This window comes from Balearica regulorum, chromosome Z (assembly GCF_011004875.1).
Source record: "Balearica regulorum gibbericeps isolate bBalReg1 chromosome Z, bBalReg1.pri, whole genome shotgun sequence".
NCBI lineage: Eukaryota > Metazoa > Chordata > Aves > Gruiformes > Gruidae > Balearica > Balearica regulorum.
Genome location: NC_046220.1, coordinates 54,738,943 through 54,760,465, shown reverse-complemented (window position 1 = coordinate 54,760,465; position 21,523 = coordinate 54,738,943). Strand labels below are relative to the sequence as shown.

General features: G+C 36.8%; 1 protein-coding gene across 23 annotated transcripts in view; it reads right to left on the bottom strand.

Moving 5' to 3' along the window:
* PTPRD (protein tyrosine phosphatase receptor type D) overlaps positions 1 to 21,523 on the bottom strand; it is a 382,032-nt gene that overhangs the window by 44,467 nt on the left and 316,042 nt on the right. For all 23 annotated transcript variants that reach the window (XM_075741216.1, XM_075741218.1, XM_075741220.1 and 20 more), the window contains 2 exons: positions 17,865 to 17,988; positions 6,483 to 6,658 (listed from right to left, as the gene is read on the bottom strand). In XM_075741216.1, coding sequence (XP_075597331.1) covers positions 6,483 to 6,658; positions 17,865 to 17,988 — 300 coding nt within the window. The remainder of the gene's footprint in view (positions 1 to 6,482; positions 6,659 to 17,864; positions 17,989 to 21,523) is intronic.

The following is a 21,523-nucleotide window of genomic DNA, read 5'->3' as shown; positions in this document are numbered from 1 at the left end:
AGGGGCCACTGCTTGGGTACGGGTTGGGCATTGGGTTGGGTGAGCAAATTGCACTGTGTATCACCCGCTTTGTATATTCTAAGTATTTTTGCTGTTATTTTCCTCTCCCTTTGCTGTCCTACTAAACTGTCCTTATCTCAACCCACGAGGTTTACCTTTTTCTTCTGATTCTCCTCCCCACCCCACTGTGGGGGAGGAGTGAGCGAGTGGCCACCTGGTGCTTAGCTGCCAGCTGGGGCTGAACCATGACAAACGTTTCTAGAAAAAGAAACTTTAAGCTTTATTGGTGGATGCAGACTATGTTAGTGCACATCTCGGATTAGATTCTTACTTGAATTAAGCACCTATGACTGACTGCATTTAAGTTAGTTGAGCATGTCCCTGCCCTTGCGCCTCTGAGAACCCTTCCATAATCAACAGCCATATGGTTGAATTTTACAATTCTGACATGGTAACTGGTGACTCCAGCTTGTACAAAGGTGTGGGAATTCCTGGACTGTGGCCACCACATTCTGTTACAGTGGGGAAAAAAAACCCCAGTACAAACCTACACATTTTTATTTTTATTTTTGTAAGTCTGGTGAACACACGGTCTACTTGACTTTGGATTTTTCTTTTTTTTTGCCATCTCTCTCATTCATTCTTCTTCTGACTCATATCTTAGTATGCCTAGAGCACTAAAGAAGTGAAATAAAATTCTGATAGTACATTATTGATATAGAAGTTATTCATTTTGTTTGCCATTAAAATTAGGGCATGAATAATGACAAAACTGCACATTTAATTCTTCTTTAGTAAAACAATACAATTCAGTATGCAAGAATGCCATTTGCAACACCTGTCCTGTCTGCTAATATGTCTGCTGGGAGAGCTGTTAACTTACCTCTTAACAGATAAAGTCAGGGTTATTTTTCCAGTTGCTGCAAAATGTAGCTAAAATTTTTATTTATATTTTCCTATGTTTAAATATATATTTCAGAACTTTAAAAAAACCCCAACATTTTTACATACTTGTGCTCCGCAATACAGTGCAGCTTTTATGCACAAATCAATTACGTTTTGTTTAAATACAGTTGAATACAGGTGCACTTGGGACCATATTGATATAATCTGTAATGACTTGTTAAGTGCACATATTGATGACTTTTCTACTCATATTAGTGAAAATGTCTTATTGTCACTTATTTTTGATCCAGTATTTTGACAGGTAACAGCTGCAGTATTACCTGTCAAAACATACTTAGGAGGAAAGATCTGAAATTTGCTGCTGAAGCCCCGCACAACAAATGGAAAACTGTCTCAATCACAATCACATAAAACTCTGCTTCACAGCCTGCATTTGTCTGAAGGATCTTCATGCATTTCATACAGACAAGAAAACAATGTCCTTAGTTTTCTTTGCTTATACTTACTGTTTTGCATGTACTATTGCTTTGCCTTAGCTATGAGGTCAGCTACATGAAATAGCAGTGACTACTCTAACATCAACAAATGAAGATTCATTAAAAATGTTAACAATTTGTCCATTTGCAGTAGAAAAACTCAGGGTTCTTCCCAGACCTGCCTTTATGGTTTTCGTGCCTATAGCAAGATGTAGAAATTTTTGGTGGCCAGAAGTTTGTTTCAAAGCTATTCTTAATAAAGGGTCTCAAGGTACAATCACACTTTCCACTGTGCTTATTCAAATGGCTTGAATCTGAAAAAAGCTTCCCTGATTTAATTTAATATATCCCACTCCTTCAAAAAAAATCGCAAACCTACCAAACAAAATGAAACCCCCAAAATTATTTTACTCCAATTTCCACCAAGACATACATCTTCATCTACTTGACGCTGTCACCCAATCTCCATTTTTCTAACACATGGGATAGTCTCTACATCTATAAGAAGTGATTTGAAAGACTCAGATGGAATGTTGTGATTTGAGGAGACTCAGACCCATTACATGACAGCTGTAACAACAGAAGTACAAATTTAGCATTGCAGCAACCTCAGGAAAAGTCCGCCTGGCTTTTGCCAGGACAGTGCCAGCTTTCCTGACTCTCTCAGGTATTAGTTGAGAGAAGCTAAGTCCTGGGACTTTTAACTATCCTTAGATGTTCTTATGGAACTGAAACAGGACACATGCAAATAGTCCCACATATTTCAATATTGGGCAACAAAATCTGAGACAGGATTCTTGACTTTTCTACTGGGTTTGTTTCTACCTCCCCCTTCCCAGCAATTCAAGATGTTAAACTTTGACAAACCAAGATGATTATTCCATGCTTATTTTTTTATATATTCTTGGCTTATAATATTGATGATGATATCCACTTCCTGACAGTCAAATGTCTGGATCAGGCTAGCAGAATGCCACAAATATAGTTTCCTCATGCATTCACTTAATGATTAGCAAATTTGAAAGAAGCTGACAGTATCAGTATGAAAACTAAAGCATTCCTCATCAGTACAGAATTTCAGGATCTGGCTCATATTGGAATAATTGCTAGGTTCATTATATTGTCATTTAACATTGACCTGATTGGTGTGTTTTGACAGAAGATTCTAATCCTAGGCACTATGGTCCCACCATAGAAAATGCTGCCAATGAGGTTAAGAAGGGAGGTAAGTATTTTCTATCAGTTCCAAAACAACATAGTAAGTATATTCAAAATAAAGAATTACATAGCAAAGAAAGAAAGGATTAAATTATCTTTCAAGTGGAGGATCCACAACAGTATCTTACCCTGAAACAGGAGGCAGGACAAAGTGTTTCCTGTTTGAGGTGATATCTTTTACTATAAAGTGAGATTCTCTGACTTCGTCTGATCATTCACATCATTCACTACAGCACATGAGTTTTCAGAACATTCAATTAATCCAGAAGATTTAAAAAAAAAAAAAGAAAAAAAGAAAAATCTGTACTTCTGGGGAGAAGGGGAAGACAGAGAAGTGGTGAAGAGAGGTATCACACGTTAGTGCTTTACAGCTTTCCTTAGTGTAACACACAACTGCTTTTTTAAATCTCTAATTGCCACCTTCAAAATTGTTCTTTTATTTAATTTAGATTAAACTCGTGTATGTGATAAATAGGCTACTAACGCTGTTCCAGGCACTGCCAGTGTCTATAATCCTTTTTGATAAGAATTATGTGCATGGTAGCTGAATGATGGGACTGACTTTCTCTCTCTCTAGTCTGGTTTAGGTCAAGTAAGATTCAGGTGATGACATTTCATATGAAACCAACAAAGTGTGAAAGGTTATAAGTGAAAAAGCTTCTCTTTTCCTGCAGCTTCCTTTTAGGCAAACAAATGAATAATGAATTCACTGTAACATCTTCATTTGAGGTACTCAGCTGTAAAATATGTACATTCTCAAAGCTGAAGTTACTCAGAAATCTAACACATGCTAATGAAACAACTTTGTTTCTGCAGATGCAATTAAAATTTCCATCTTTATCTATGCAGTCCAGGTTAAAAAGCCTGATATCAAGCTGCAGGACTACATAATGAAAAAAGCAAGCTACACAGAAATGCCAACAGGAGATGGAAAGTAGATGAAGTCCCAGAGAGAAATGATCTTGCCTTGCAGCAGGAATAATGATCAGGCGGCCAAGACACAAAAGCAATCAAAAAAGAATCAAAGGAAAAAGAGAAACAAAATTAACAAAGATCTTAATCTCTAATGGTATGTAAGAGTGTTTGTATTTCGTGTTTGAAATTTCACTTGGTCTGCTGCTATAAGGATATGCTATATAAAATGATAGCGTAAGAAAAAACAACAATGAAATACTGTCATCGTGTTCTTTTCCCACACAGGGATTACCACTGCTGCCTCCGCATCAATACCATTAATTACATTACATGTAGCTACTGTATTAGGAGAAGAGGTAACTGGTATGCTATATTCACAGAGGTGCAGAGTCTAAGACTGGAGCTGAATTACATACTGGATACATGGTGTCTAACACTATGCATTGAGTGCATCAAACTCACTTGACCTATGAACACAGAATGAGCTAAATTATGCACAAAAAAATACACAAACAGAAGCATTGAATGCACAGACAAGCCATTGACTATATTATCTGGTCTCTCAGGGAATGTATTGCTGCTGAATGCTAATCACTTCTGGAGGTGATTACTATTCTGATCAGTGTTTTTTTAGGGTGCAGTCAGCAAAGGCTAGAGTTAGCTTAAAACTCTGCTAAGCAATTATTGGAGAGAATGAGTGGAATTTCATTTAGTTACATCAAAACACCTTTCTAGACAGTGGCTGTCTCTGGCCTGCAGTATTAAGATAAACGCTCAAGTATTTAAGTGCACCTTCTGCAATGGGCTGCTTATGAGGATCAGATTTTTTCTTAGCATTGATGCTATTTAGCAGCAACTTTATTATATAAGAAGCAATTAGTGAAGAAATGGGTAAAATTTAATTTCCTTAATTCCAAACAACTGCCAGTGCCTAGACTAGACAAGGCCTGTAGACTCAAGATAAAATGAAAATTTCTGATAAAATTACCCTCTGCTATGTACTAATTGCCATCAGGTATGTACAGGCAGTGGTGTTAATGTAGGTTGAATTTACATGTGGAAAGTAATTCTATAATTAGAATGCTATACATTGCTTGAACTGCAAAAAACCTACTCTATTTTTAAAAAGTGATGAAATGGTAAAAGAATAATTTTATATATGTACTTCGCTAAGCCTCCAGAAAGGAATGACTGTTGCCAAGAGGTTCAAAAAGTTATGTATTCATTGCAATTACATGTATGGCACATGAAAAAAATATCAATGCCAACACAGTACAGCATTAGTCTTTACAGTGCATTCTTCCCTGTTCCAAGCTTACACATGCATGAACATTTTCATTTTGAAATGGAGCTCATCCATGAGTTACTGAAATATCAGCTATGATCCAGTTACCTCCATAAGATACTTTTTACTGATTTAAAAGCTTTTCTGGATGATAAATCTCCTCTCCTCCTCCCCAGGCTCTTTTTCTTATTCTGAACTGTTCTTGATCCTCTGTAGTCATGGCATTTTTTAACATGTTGCACAGTGCCCTAGGTAACAGAGATTTTTGTATTGCTAAGGGCCTTCTACCTGCAATCCTGCAGCCTGCCTCCCACTTGCAGCTCCCTACCCCTTCACAGAAGCTCCCAGGACAGTGTAGCCCAGAACACCTGTGGCAGTATTTTTCCTGTGACACTCTTGTCTGTTATTTATCTCCTGGACTTATACTTGAAAACCCTTATACTGTTGCTAAGGGAGGAAGCAATTGCCACTGATGTTAGAATCACCCTTTCTTTCTCCCCCTTCCTGATTTCTACCTTTGGATGTAGCTTCTGGTTTACACTACAGGACTCATTAACGAGTTTGCAGAAAGCTCAGCAATGAACCAGCTGTGACACCTTTCACAGTCCATGTGTGCTCCCATCAACGATAACAACATCATAAGCAGGAACAGCCCATGAGAAGTTTGAGTACGTCTTGACATAAAACGGAGTGATTGTGGGAAAAGTACAATGGGAGAACCACCTGCTCTACTGGAGAGGATACTGAGGGCTGGGCACTCACTTCTTTTTCTCAATGGCCACTGGGAAGGTTTTTCCCTTTTCTTTTTCTCACCATCCTTCTCTTATTTTTTTCCTTTCACTCCTTTCCCCTCAACAATATTCACCACTAGAATTGATGAATGCCATTAAATACGAACCTGCTAGTAAATCTCCATGCAACACACAGTGCTCTGTTACTACTCTTCCCATCACTTTCCTTGTTATGTAACAAAAAAGTATTAGTACTTTTGATTTCTTTTCCAAATATAGCACACATTAACCACTTCTATTATTAGACTAGTATCCTTATGTTTTAGTCCTTTGCTTTCCTAACTTTACTCTGACCTATAAAATTGAATTTGAAATATCAGAGATAATTTTGTATTTTATTACCACGTATGCTGTTGTAGAGTTTTCCTAGCACCCAGCAGGTGCTAGGAAAAAACATTCTCATGTTTCTTAAGCAAATCCAAATCCTCACTAATCTTAACTAATGTTTAATCTATACCACGTAAAACTGAAAACTGAATGCTGTTGACATACATTAACTTCCTCATAACAGGATGATACAATCGTATTCTTGGTACTACAGAGAAAGTAACATTTTAATTCACCTCCTAATATTTTCAGTATGATTGAAACAGAAAAAAAATAAATCACTGTGGATCAAGAGATTTCAAGTTTTTCAGAGTATAAAAGAACCTACGAAATAAGCGGTGTGACTTAGGAGTTTCATAGTAGAACTAACATTTCCTATATAAGTGATTTTCATAGTATAGACACTTTTAACTGATGGCAACCTGAAAAAAAAAAATCAATTCTTGTGCATATACAGGAGGCAGACAAACATACATGAAAGAAACAAAAATCTTATCTAAGTTATTATTAAGGTACAGTATTATTAACATTGTATTTTTCTGTATATTGATATGCTTTCCTTACCCTGGACCTCTCCTCTAGCTTTGTCATCATGACGACAGTTGCACCCCGTTGCTCCCACATCATTCTCCAGAAGTCACCAAAGGTTTCTGGCAATGCCCCTTGTGTTGCTATATAGGCATTCTGCTTTCTGTATCCATCTATGTAGTTGGCATTGATATAGTCACTACCTGGTATGCCTGCAAAGAGAGAAGAGTGAAAACACAGGGCAGCAGTTCTGTGTTGTCCTATTGTACAAGGGCTAAAAAATCCTGTGATGCAGCTGGATCAGTGAGTCCTGGCTTGCTGCATGCCAAGTAGTACACGGGTACTTGCAAGTGAGTGTATGCCATTTGTGGAGCCGAGGGGTATGATAGCCCCTCTGGGAATAACCATTCTTTTGAAACAAAGGACCTAGTCTGATAAGGAAGTATAAAAGAAGCCTGAAAATCTGTAGCAGATGGAGAGACCTGGGAGTGGAAACACCAGCATTTAAAAGCTTATTTCTTTTAAATATAGAAAAAGGGTTAATATTGTCAGACTATTAATATTACTGCTACATTCTTTTTCCCCATTAAATGGGAAGCTAACTACAACCTATGCTATGTAAGTCAGGTTTAAGAAACAGTGGCATCTGCTATATGGTGTGTGCATGAAATAAAGACCTTTGCAAGTCTCAGTAAAAGTGAAATGCATGATAAGAAGGCAAAATCCAAGACTTGTGGGCACATTGGACCTACACTGTCAATTGCTTGAGGCTCAGGTATTTTGGACAAGACTTAGAGAGGGACTTTGGGTGTGTCTACAAGACACATGTCGATGCTTTGAGGTAGATGGCAGGGAGCCAGCTCCGACCTGGAATCTGTTTAAATAAGGGTGTGCAGTGCCATGTCTGTACTGAGAGCTGGACCATAACATGCTGCCTGCCAAGGCCAAGGAGTCGTATTGGCTCTAGTGAAGATCATGTTACTAGCCTGAACTAATGAGGCAGCCATCCTCACAGAAAGGGGTAAATATGGACATACGGGTCTCAGTCCCATCCCTCCTGGATTCAGCAGTGCAGTGTCCAGTTTTTAACTCAGACTACGTGCCTCTGGGAAGACAAAGCACGGCAGGCATCAGTTTTGATGTCACTGCTGATTTTTTAACTGATAACTTGAGGAAGAAGAGATACTCATGTGAGATCTCAGTGCTAGAGGGATGGCAAAGCAGTCTTTCTCACATTACTGCAGTGTTGAACATGGAGTGTTCCCCAGAAGAGTTAGCTGTAATACAGGACTGTGCATCGTAATAAAACGATACAAAAAGCTTGTTAAAGGAAGTAACAGAAGTTAATTATTCTTTGAGCAGAAATGAATGATTTACGTTTACACGGACAATCTGCCATCCCAAAGTCAACAACCTCAGGATGCAGTGCAGGTTCCACAAGGTTTCAAAAGAGAGTCAGGGTGATACAAGCTCCCTGGCTTACTCTAAAGCTGTGACTGTTTTCACTCCACAAAGCAACAGGGTTGAATTTCTTTGGCTATGAAACACAATAAATTATCAAATATGTTTAAAGAAATGTTTCTTATGCTTTCTGCCAGAAACTGAACCTCCATATCTATTCTGATGTGTTATCTCCTGCCAGTGATGCCAAACCAGGAATTGTCATGGCCACGCTCCTCTCTTTCCTGACAACCAGTGACATACATCTGAAAATGTCTTCCAAAATAATCTGAATTTGAATGGAAAGTAGAGGTATCTCTTTAACACTTTTTGTTTGTTTGGTTGGTTTTAGCTACAATATGAAGAGCTTCTCCATTCATTCTGGGTGAGCTTAGTGTTGCATTCCATTACTTACTCAATAATGAACAAAACCACTGATTAACTGTGACCCGTATTAAGACCCAAGATAATATTGAAATGATTCAGATTATGGGTTACTGCAGCTGTAGGCTGGCATAAAATTTTGCCTTTATACCCAAGAAAACTTAATAGATTTTCTTGGTTTATATGTTCAAATTATATTTAAACACAAATTTGAATTTGATTTGACTTTCTGTACAATTAAAAGAAAAATATGACAAAATATTTTAGAGAAGGAAAGAGTTTGTAACTTCAGGGGAACAAGAGAGGCAGCAAATCGCACTCCTCAGGCAAGATGCATGGATGGACAGAGGAAAACTGGTTGACTATGATTAGAACTGATTAAAAGTCTCTTCTGGGAGAAACAAAAGAAATAAAAAAAAACTTTTTAGACTGCATAGTCTACAGCTGAAAAGCATGATTTCCCTCCATGAAAGGCAGAAACTGGAGTTCAAAACCTTCACACTAGTAGAGTTCAAACTTTTTTACATGACACTTCTTATTGTGGATATTGGAATTAATGACTTAGAAAATACAATTGCTAGGCACAATGCTGTATTTTCTTCCTTTATCAAGGTAATAAAACATTTTTGCACAAAACAGATGAGAAAGAAAAATGAAGCCAACAGGAGAAATCTACACCAACTGGGTATTATTACCAAAGGAACTGAGAAAGCTGGTAAGAAATGTTTTCTGCATAAATTAGAATTATATTATGATGTCTGGTATCATACTTTGAAGCATATGTTATAAATAAAAGCCTGAGGGAAAAATGAAAAAGAAAAACAACACTTTGTAAAGTGGTTAAATGATCTCCTGGGAAAGCTGTCCTTTGGAGCTGATATTGCACAAACTCAGCGTGAAAATTAAGCATGAGAAGTATTGCAAATTATGTACTAAAGAATGACCTTTACAAATCTTAGCAGCCAATCCTAGTACCTGATGTAAAAAAAAAATCCACAATGTCTAAAATTGTAAATACTCTTTCTACTTACTAGCTTGTATTAAATTTATCAATCATATTAATAAATCATATTAAAAAAGTAACTTCTAAATTAAACAAAATTCTAATTCTTTAAATTTGAAAGAAGAAAAGATAGTTTCCAGATTATACCTTTCTTGATCATAGATGCAAGGAAGATAGAATTAAGATTAACAATTACTGATATTTGCAAAGAGAATTTCTTCCCAGCTAGCTTAAAGCAGAAATTTCCACTCTATTTCTCTACTTGGCTTTTATCAGGAAGACACCAAAAATCCTGTATATTCTTTAGCCAGAAAAATCCTTTTACAAGGCAACTTAGCCTGATGGTGCATGAAGAGGATGTGGCTGGGACATGGACAGGAGAGTCTGTTTACTACAGGACCAGAGCAACTGTTAGTGACAACTAACGCAGTTTTGGGAAAGACTAGGCGCTGCGGCTCCATCACTGTGCACTGCAAGATTTTCATCAAGGGTTTATCTCTAGCAGAATACAGTATATGGTTATATCACTACTGAGATCAAAAGAACAATAGGATTCACAATGCTCAGCTCCATTGTCTTTCTCACCCACAGTATCCATTGTTTCTTTTGTTCTCCATCCATTTTCATAGTCCCTTCAAGTATCATATTTCTCACACTGAGTCTCTTTTCATCACTGTTTTCATGCATGACCTCAGTTTCACATCCTATTCCAAAATCCTTTTGTACTCTGTAATACCATTTTCCCACTCTCACTTTCTATCTCACACTTTGCCACACCAGTTTTTGCTTCATCAGCTACGTCCTTACAATGCATAAACTTAAAGCCCTCTAGGGAAGATGCCTTATCATAAGAAGCCTAATGAAGTGTATGTCATTTAAAAATAACATACACAAAACCTGAACAACTGTAAATATCTACACTGACCAAGCAGAAATAATTATCAAAGGCAAATGAATCTAAATATTAAAATGCCACTTTCTGCAATGACTTTTCTGGCCATAATCTCATTCTGAGGTGAGAAAGCTGAACAATTCTCTGTCAAGTCTAATAGTGCAAAAGCAATCAAATGACAACTAGTTTGACTGCAGTACAATGAAATCCTGCAAACCTTTGTTAGCTGCCACAGCTTGAAGGCAACATACCCACAAGCACAGCAGCAATTGCCATCATTACTTAAATTTGGGTTTAATAGTTAAGAGAGGTCAGTTGTTCTGTAAAAACATGGGTCAAGAAGGGGACAAAGCAGCCAAATTCTGCGTTCAGTGATATTGATATGAACCTTAACTAAGTTTATTGGCATCAGTGTGGTTTACTGCAGACTTAGGATGGCATACCTGAAGCACAAATTTAGGTTAATCCATGTAGTATAACCTGACTTTTAAAAGTTTCATGAAGGTGGAGACACAGTTTCTGCACAAAAAGTCAGCTAAAGACTAAGCTTTCAGTTCGTAATTCTACTGTAACTATTCTCTAGTAGCCTTTTCAACTATGATGATGAATGACCAGAGTCTGCAATCTCCTTATTCTGTCAGACAGGAATCAAGCACAACGGGGTAAGAATCAGATGAGTAGTTGAGCATAAAAGACATCCCATTTTCAAATATCTCAAGAGAACAAAGCAGTCCAGATTTTACTGAGTAAGAGTGAATGAGCAATGAAACAAAATTAGCCAATGCCACAATTAAAGTGCAAAAGATTTTAAAAAATGGAATCTATAGCTCCTGATTTGTGCTGAGACTGTACTCATAAAGTGAGATAACAGTACAGCTTGCTGCAACATACAGTCGGATCCACAAGGCTAACAATGTAGACCTCAGAATAATTGACTTGATTTCCTGAAGACAGTTATAATCTTAAATAGCTTTAATTAGACTTCACATTTTATTCACAAACTGAAATCAAATAATTAAATTATTTCAAGCCTTTACAAAGTCTAAGTACTGAACAGCCTTTCTATTTAAAACAAATTAAACCATAAACCTTTGTTTCTGTGCTGCTTCCCTAAGAGATGTGCTGTTAGTCATAAGAAGAGTGTGAAGTAATAGGATTAAATTCTGTCATGCTTGTAAACAAGTTAGAAAAATGTAATGATGAACTCAAAATGCTGATGAAGGTGTACTATTGATTTAAATGAATGACTGATGTTTTGAACTATGTCAGGGCAAAAATGAACCCAGGCAACTACTAGGTGCCAGTAACAGCTGTTTATGTGGAAGTTTTTGTAACATAAAATCTATGTAGTTAAGGATATTATCAAATTCAAATGGTCTAAGCACAAATCCGTACTGTAAGAACTCACTGAAAAATTAAGCAGCACAAGACCAATGAAGATATTTGTAGTAATGAACACTGGTAATGAAAGCTTTTTACAAAGACTGAAGAAAATTCACCTCATATCATCTTAACAATGTAAGGTAAGAAGGAAAAAGATATGTCAGAAGAAGAAAACCTGTAGATTGCTGGAGTGTGGATGAGTTTGGTGAAGAGGGAAAGGATGAAAGATATGGAGTCTCGAAATGTTGAATTGTGGAGAATTATGGAAAGAAGGCAATGTCAAAAAGTGGTGGGCAGAAGATGTACAACTAAGTAGGGCAAAGGGATTGTGTAGAGGACAGAAGACAAACATTTGAAAGGAAAATAAAAAGCTGAGAAAAATAAAGTTCAAATGTAGGGATGGAAACTAAAAACTAGGAACTGTAGAAGATCTGTAGGCAAGATGAGAAACTTGGAAGGTGAATTGCAAAAAAACAGGCTGAGAAACAGGAGCAACTCTGTTAAGAAAAAGAAAGGAAGCTTGGATTTGTGTTATTTTGTTTTGTTTTAAAAGTTGGCTAGTTTTAAGAAAGGATACAGAATGCAAGTAACTCGATTGTTCAGTGCAGTTACTCAGAGACACACTGGCTACAATATATTGAGATAGTAGTCTGCTGCATGATAGTGCAAATCAGATATAGAAATCCAACATGAAGTTATCACGCTGTGATTACTTTACAGCTATCTGAAACTTGATTTAGTGATTCTCCAACTCTTTTAAGACTGAGTAACACCAAAGTTACCTATCAAAGGAGTCTTTCTTTGGATAGAAATATTCACTTATACTTCTAAGGGCTGATGAATGCTTCTACTAATATGAATGAAATGATTTCTGGTTTGATAATTCCCACAAAAAACAGTTTCAATATGAATGTGCACAGTAAATTGTGAGGTGCCAAATCTTCATTACCCACTCAAGCACAAAGCCACTGGATGTTTTGCTGAAGCTTTCCCCGATGGACAGTGTGGGTATGTAGACAGGAAAAAGTCAGAATTGTTCTATGCTGATTTCAAGGGTATCAAGAATAACACCATTTTTGTGGTTAATTTACAAGTATAACAGCATAAGTAGATCCATAGACCAAAATTATTATACACCTACAACTTGAGATAGCCATCATGAAGTCTACTTTATGAAGTCTAATTCATAGAGACTTCTACACCATGAAGTCTACTTCATTGATTCATTGATCTTTCTGTACCCTGTTACCTCATCACTGAAATACTTTTGTTGGTTTTAAGGCACTTCAGGCTTGCAATGGGAAGGGGCATACAATTACTCTGTGTGTGTAAATATATATTGTTAGCACAATGCAACACAAATGCAATGTGAGAGAGTGGAAATAATAATTTGTATATTCCGTGACTATTCAGTAGATGTTCAAGAATTTACATTGATCAGAATAATTCTTAAATCTAAAGATGACAGCCTACATACTGAATGATACTTTACCAATAGCTGATGTGTTGGGTTTGCGTGGCAAGGTTTTGGTAGCGGGGGGGCTACAGGGGTGGCTTCTGTGAGAAGCTGCTAGAAGCTTCCCCTGTGTCTGATAGAGCCAATGCCAGCCGGCTCCAAGACGGACCCGCCGCTGGCCAAGACCAAGCCAGTCAGCACCTCTGTGATAACATATTTAAGAAAGAGAAAAAAAACAGTTAGAGAGCGCTTTTGCAGCCAGAGAGAGGAGTGAGAAGATGTAAGAACATCTGCAGACACCAAGGTCAGTGCAGAAGGAGGGGGAGGAGGTGCTCCAGGCGCCGGAGCTGAGATCCCCCTATAGCCTGTGGAGGAAGACCATGGTGAAGCAGGCTGTCCGCCTGCAGCCCATGGAGGAAGGATGAGGGAGTGTAGAGATTCCACCTGCAGCCCATGGAGGACCCCACGCCAGTGCAGGTGGATGTACCTGAAGGAGGCTGTGACCCCGTGGGAAGCCCACGCTGGAGCAGGTTTGCTGACAGGACTTGTGAGCCCGTGGGGGACCCACGCTGGAGCAGTTTGCTCCTGAAGGTCTGCACCCTGTGGAAGAGACCACGCTGGAGCAGTTCATGAAGGACTGTCTCTTGTGAGAGGGACTCCATGCTGGAGCAGGGGAACGATGAGAGGAGTCCTCCCCCTGAGGATGAAGAAGCGGCAGAAACAATGTGTGATGAACTGACCGTAACCCCCATTCCCCGTCTCCCTGTGCCGCTGAGGGGGGCGAAGGTTGAAGCCGCGAGTGAAGTTGAGCCCAGGAAGATGGGAGGGGTGGGGGGAGGTGTTTTTAAAATTTGATTTTATTTCTCATTCCTCTACTCTGTTTTGCTTAGTAATAAATTAGATGAATCTCCTCTCTCAGTTCAGTCTGTTTTGCTCGTGACGATAATTAGTGAGTGATCTCTCCCTGTCCTTATCTCGACCCATAAGCTTTTCGTTGTACTTTTTCTCCCCTGTCTAGTGAACGAGGGGAGTGACAGAGCAGCTCTGGTGGGCACCTGGCCCCCAGCCAGGGTCAACCCACCAAAGCTGGCAATTAGACAAATAAGAATATTAGCAGTTTCTTGCCCTTTTCTTTCTTGACCATTTGTATTACAGTCAGAGACTTCTAGCTTTAGCAGCATTTCAATGCCACTAAATTTCTCATCAAACAAAAATTACACTGCTGAAATATGATAGATATTATTTTTTAATTTTTTAATCACTGGCACTATGTAAATCCATGCCACATATAGCAGACCTTAAGTCTTGGATGTCTCCTAAAAGAACTGGCAAGACTTTAAATTTTAGAATGTTTAATAATTTTTTCTGAGTATTTTATTTACTCCTTAGAAGTTTAAGATCACAGACTTATAATGTTTTAACTTGATTTTTCTTTTAATCAGTAAATTCTGCCCTTCAATCCATTTAGATGCATACAATAAACCTCACTACATTATAATATTCTTTCATTATATTGTAAAATTCCAAGTGTTCCTTTCAGACACATCAAAGATAATACAACATGAGCAATGAGATTTCAAGAATATGGGAACAAAATTTTGCAAAGTAATATTTTCTTTCAGGTGGAAATTCAAATTACCACAACTAATCTGAGTTTTCCTTCCAAAGGGACATCTAATTATAATAAAATTTAAACAGTGGTGAGTTTAATAATATAAAAATGTGGGGATTCCAAACCAGGTTTGAACATGTATAACAAAAGTATCAAAATAAACACTTTGAAAGTGTTCCTAAGCCTTGTGTTTCAGGGCTAATGTAATTTTTAACAACTTGATATTATCAATAGGTGGAAAGAAGTCCTTTCAAATCTCTACTACATGCTACTTAAGACTTTCTAGGAAGTGCTTCATATTGGCTACAATCACATGGGCAACTGAACAAAACTGGCCTTGCGCCCCATGCTAGAGTAGCAATTACAGCATTCCATGGTTGTGCAACACCATCAAGAGGCAAAGTGACCATCCATGTAGGATCAGTTTGGCAGATACTTAATTTGCTCTTAAAGGGGGACCAAGTGTCTAGGTGTAGACTAGAGCTCTTCATCTGAGAAAGAGCGCACTTATTATTCAAAGCTCACTGACAATATTAGTCTTCTCATGGCTGCCAAAGAATTGCAGATAAGGCCTATATATAAAATCGAATCAAATATTCTCCATATAGTTGTAAAAAAATGTGATGTAGTCCAAATTTAGGTCCTGATCAACTTGTATAATAACATAGGCAAAGGAGAATTTTTTTTTTTTTTAAACAGCACTCAAAGTATTGATTTCCCTGGCAGCATGAAAATAAATGCAGCTGTCAACTAATTAAAATGCTAGGCAGGCTGCATATTTTCATTGTATGAGTATTTACTTAAAACTTGAAAGAAAGCACTTATTACTAAATGCTAATACCAATGTATTAAACTTGTGAAGGTACACACACAAAATCTAAGAAACACAATCACGTAAAATCCCGGGGAGGGGGAAATTTAAAAGGATAATTTAACACTAATTTATTACTGGTTTTGAGACAAATTACCATAGCATAAAAAGGCATTTAGTATTTGATTTATGTTGCTTTTTTCACCATAAACTGAAAACTGAGACAACACTTAAAATTATGCAAATAACCAAATGGGTCAAAATCCCCTTTGTGGTTTTACATCTAACACTGATATTTCAAAGGACTATAATATTTTTCCTTTGTTTAGGGTCACTGACTATTATAAGGTTAGAAATTTTAGCCTCATCACCATATTTCTTGCTTAAAAAAGGGAATCAAACATTACAGTTTAACCATATGTTGTTCCTGCTCCTTAAAATAATCAATCCTTCCCTGCAGTTACAATGTAATTTTTTTCACATTTTTACTATTATTCAAAGTAGTCTAATGTACTGCATAATTTGATACTTCTAATTACTTTGACTAACATTTTATCTTTTGCCTCTTAAGTTTTCTTCCCATTCTTTGAATTGTTAATTTTCTTTAAGGGAACCAAATTTCATAGGTCATTTACATGAAGGGCAACCTGGCAGAACTTTCTACGCTGAGATTCTGCCATATAAATTAATACATAAATTTATTTGCAATTAGATTTTTTTCTCTCCTTCCTCCCACTACACAACTCCTTTTCCAAACAAAATCCCGTGAAAATCTTGAGTCTTCTGTCAAATACCAAATAGACTTATTTCTGAGTTAAACATTTTGTTCCAAAGAACTTTACATAACCATTCAGAATGGTTGTCCAATTGTTGTTCCTGCCCTTTCCTGATTGCTGTTCCTGCCCTTTCCTGATTGCTGTTCCTGCCCTTTCCTGACCATGTGCTTAGTTCTCTTGTCTGGACCAGTGACGCAGAAAGGGATATTTTTCTTGAATTGCATCAAATCTCATGCTAATTAAAATACTCTGTCTTCAGTGTTGAGACAGGTAGTTCTATCAGGTAGCAGCAAGCTTTCATACAGCTACATTCTTCTACAATGCAATGTGAAAAATTTTAAGTGACATTACAAAAAATCTTGTCAGAACTGCTATATGAGCCAAAGAGGTGGAACAAACATAAGAAGATTATCATATGCAAATTATTCAAGGCATTCATTTGGATTTTCTAATACATTTGAGAAGCTCTTATCTGTGCTATCAAAGCCCATGGTATGCAGCTGCAATAAATAAGGGAAGATCTAAACTTCAATCAGTGGGATTGCCTTTTTCTTCATGAAGCAGCTAATATAAATATTGTCCTTCCTGTATCCAGTGTCTTCAGGTCTGGAGTATCCAAAGATAAGAAGCTGTTTATAACTGTAAATTAAAACACCTTGCAGTTTAACTTGCATCATGTTAGGACTGAAATAATTATGACCTTCAGTAAGGTTCCCTATGTCTTATGTATCATATGCAAGCCCTGTCAGAGTTACAAGGCAAATTTTATTTTCATTTAAATTGTTTCACCTAAATATATAATCGATTATATTCTGGCTGTCATTAATACCTGACTGTCAACAATATAGAATAAACTGAAAATGAGTCTTCATCCCAGGAAGCAGGTTAATGTTAAGGCAGAACTGTTAAGAAAAGAAATCCTGTGTGTGAAAACCAGTGCTTCCTGTTGGTTTAGCACTTGGTAGAAGAGATAAAATACCCAGGGTTGATCACCTTGGACAGTTTGCTTAAGTTAAAACTCTAAAATGTTCAAGTTTTTGGAAAGCTTTTTGACAAAAAAAGATATAATGAAGAGCTCTCATTACACCCCCCTGCCAATCTTTTAGCAGTGAAATACTGAGGTTCCAACAATGTCTGCAGCATGTGGGCATTTGTTTAAACACTTTTGTTTAACATTCAGGTTGTAAATAGTAAAGAAAAAAAAAGGGACGTTTCAACAGAGAGTTCTCAATATTCTCCCTGACAACATAAAGTTGAACTGATTTCTTTTTTCAACATTAAGGATTTGGCAACTGAAACTCAATAATCAGATATGTTGATAATGTCATTGATCGTCAAAAACCTCAATTCACGCATGGTTACTGCTATATTTGCTTTGTAGAATTAGTATAAGTAAACAGCAATGATAATTTACTTTAGATAACACTTTGGCATACACACAGGGACCTGATGCATTCAGTGCGATATGTGACCCTGTGTCAATTTTAGTGCATTTTCATAATGAATCACTGAGAATGAACATCAGAAAAGGATTGTCATTTTAGGAATTTACTGGAAGTACTTTAATTAACACTTCTTTATATTACTATGCAAAGATATCAGGAGGTAAAATTATACTGGATTTTAGGACTTAGCTAGTTTAAGCTTAAAGGTCTCCTTACCTTCTATGGCTGAGAGTAAAACACGAGAATGATCATACGCAATTACATTCGCATATCTATTCTTTGGTTTGTTTACTTCCAGGTTAGAGTGTTCCCATGTGAACTGCTGACCAGGATCAATAGACTTCAAAAGAGAAAGAGAAGAACAGAAAAGGAAACTTTTAGCTAAGTACTCGTTGTACTTATAATGATTACAAACCATATGCTCCCATAGTTTGGAAATATTTTGCTTTTGAAAGAAAATTATGACTTCGAGACACATTGTTATACATTATATCATATTATATAAAACATTTTGTATTTATGCATCTGAAATTTCCATCAGGAATTTAGACCATAAACTTTTCAAATCCAAGGCTTTCTCTTCAGAAAGGCATGCTATCTATCTTTTTATCTTTTCACTCAGTTTGGTGAGTGAGGCTTTCTAGCATAACAGAGAATGAAAAAAGTATCAGAAATCTAAAAAGCACAGGGATGAAGGGGAATAAATATTTTTGTCCTTCTCTATTACTAAGTGCACATGTTCAAACAATTCAGTGTCCTGTTTACTAAGTAAACTCCAAATGTTCCTGAAGAAGTTTTCCAGATGAAAAATGTTATTTCTGTTCTCTCATTTTGATGCCAGGCCAACACATGATACCAGTGTTGCTCAGGGAACCAAATGCATATCATCCAGGAACAACATAAAGAGACTTGATTTTTATTTCCTTAAGTCATAAATAAGAGAGCAATTCAGGCATATTTGAAATTTTAATGATCTCTTATTTATACATGTAACTATATGGTCCAAGAATCACTGGTTATTTCCTGCTCCTTCATGTTCCAGGATAGAGGTACTGAAGCTTGTCCCACACTCCACCCTTCACCAGTAGGAAGACCCCAGGCTCTTCTACTTACTTTTACCTCTATGGTTGAGGTATACATACAGAATACCTCATATCAGATGGTACCTGGTTATGTCCACCAAAGGTCATCTCATACTGAGAAGTCACGATTAATCATGTGCTGGTTTACTTTTCCTTTCCGTAACATTAGAGACCTAAAATTGGTTCATCAACACGTACATGCAACTATAGTGTGCAGCTTATGCCCTTTGCTTAATCCTGGTTATAATCAGCAGCTCCCTATGCCAGGTTGCTGTAAATTATAAAAGCCTAATGACACATATAAGCCCAGATGGGGCAGTTCATCAACACTATGTTCACTTGCCATGAGCAGACCATCAACAAAGCCAAAGTCGGAAGCTCCATACAGCCACTACAGTATCAATTCACCACTTTTATATCACTTTTCCTGACTCCTCCCAGGCTTACAACAGCTCTGAGTCCATTTTATTCTAATGGAAATGAAATATGACCTGTAATCTTTTAGAGTAGGTATTATCAGACAATGAACATGTGTGAAATTAATTAGCATGATCTATTAGGATTTATCCCTTAGATTAATAATTACTATTTGGCCAGTCAGAAAACTGCCTCATTCGTACGCATCTTCACATGTATTATACAATTTTTTTATGTAACATTCAGAGAATGACTTTGCTTCTTTCTTGGGATTGTAAAAAAATCATTTTGCCTGGGTGCCTGATCTTAGACCATTTTGCCTGGTCTTAAAATACCCGAGCATTTCTCTTTAGGAAACTAAGTCCCAGTACCTTATTATTAATACCCTAGACTCAATTAACTTTTATAACAGTTACCAGCTATTTTTCCTAAATTTTGCTAACTTTCATTACAGTCCTCTGGAGCTGGGCCTGGCTGAGGTCTCCTGAATAACCTGAGTTCCACTGAGCAGAGGTGTGCATTGGTTGAGGTTCTGGCTCACCCTTTGCATGATGCTTTACCTACAGTAGCTGAGGCAGAGTGTGTGGCAGCTGCTCCCTCAAGAGGAAATGAAATGGGACTTTTTAGAGGAATGAGGAAGAAATTAACTACTTGGGAGAACGATGAAGGCCATGACGATTTTACTTGGATATGACTCACTTGAGTTGTATTACTATGTGTGTTAGTAACAATTCAAAAGATGTTCTTAAATCATAGAATCACAGAATGGTTTGGGTTGGAAGGGACCTTAAAGATCATCTAGTTCCAACACCCCTGCCATGGGCAGGGACATCCTCCACTAGATGATTTCCAGGTCTGAATGAACCTGATTTCTTTTAATTTCCACACAATTTTTGTTGCCAAAAAAGATTAAAAAAAAAAAAAAAATCAATATTCGGTTCACAATCTTAGCAATTTGTGGAACTATGCTGAACATATCTTAATATGCTAATACTGTTAATATCTTACTATTTTTAAGCTAGTACCTTAATAGGCTAGTTATTAAGAAATTTACAAAATTGTTCATGGCTTTTTTCCAGCCTTATTGTATTTTGTTTTCATATATAGGAACAAGATATAACTCAATTGGTATTCTGCCACTTGCAAAAGTAGACATTACTTTTGTGCTGTGCTTCAGTATAAACATAACAATCTGATACTTCCAATATTAGGGCTTGGTCCTTCTCCGATCAAAACATTACTTTTTCTGACTATACAGTGAAATTCATATTTATCAATAAAGCAATTTTTTACTCTGCAAAATTTTTATTCCATTTTCTTACAATTTAGTTTCACTACAGCAATGTTTTCCCATCATCTGCGATGGATGGCTGATGATAGAATTTTGTAGGTAAGCACTTCACTTAAAAACACAAATATTTTTGTCTTTACTGCTAAGTGCTATTTATTTCATCTAAAGTGAAAAAAAAAAAAGAATTTGGACCACACTTCCATCAGCATTGGGAAGAGGAGAGTCATATACATATATAGTATATTTAAGACATGTAATACACCTCTTTATTAACTGACTAGCAATTTATCTAAAAAAAAAAGTTGACAAGTTGAAAAGCAGTCAAATTTACATAATGACTTTTCTCAGCAAGAATCTCCCCTCTTTTCCTTTTTGAGTTAATGGAGGTGAATAAGATAATTTGTGCAGGATGTTTGCAGGTCAAGTTTTCAGTATTTTAGAAAGTAATTAGTATGAGTTTAGCTCAGAATTCTACTAAGTTGGAACATAAACACAGTAATTTCAAAATAAACAGAAGATACTTTCAATATATTAGTTCTTTATGCTCTAAATTTTGAATAAAAGCAATTATTTGACCAGGAACAAAGCACTTCTGCACTATCTGTGACTACTAGTCAAATTTTTCGAGAAGCATATATGCAAGCTAGCTAGCTAAAGGGCAGCCGACTGCCCCAGAATGAGGCAACACTGCCCTGCATTCTTCTACATATATAACTGAAAGAAACACTCTGCCTGATCTTTTAGGTTTTTACCTGAAGCGCCCAAATATTCTGGAAATTAGTTCACAATATATCACATACATTTTCTCTTCACACTTGACAAGAAAAGTAGAAAATAAAAGAATAAACTGGCTGACCAACATGCTGCTAGTTTTGAGTCTGGACTAGGACTTGGTCTTTACCCTGTCAAAAATAAAAAGGATGTACATATATTAAAAAAACCCACAACCAAACCCATAAATTATCTATTCATAATTACAACTACTTGCAAACATAAAATTTAAGGTGCATATTTGCATATACAGTTGCACTTCAAAAATTATGGTCCAAGTAGATTCTTACCCATTAGGAGAAAGAGCTTCAGCA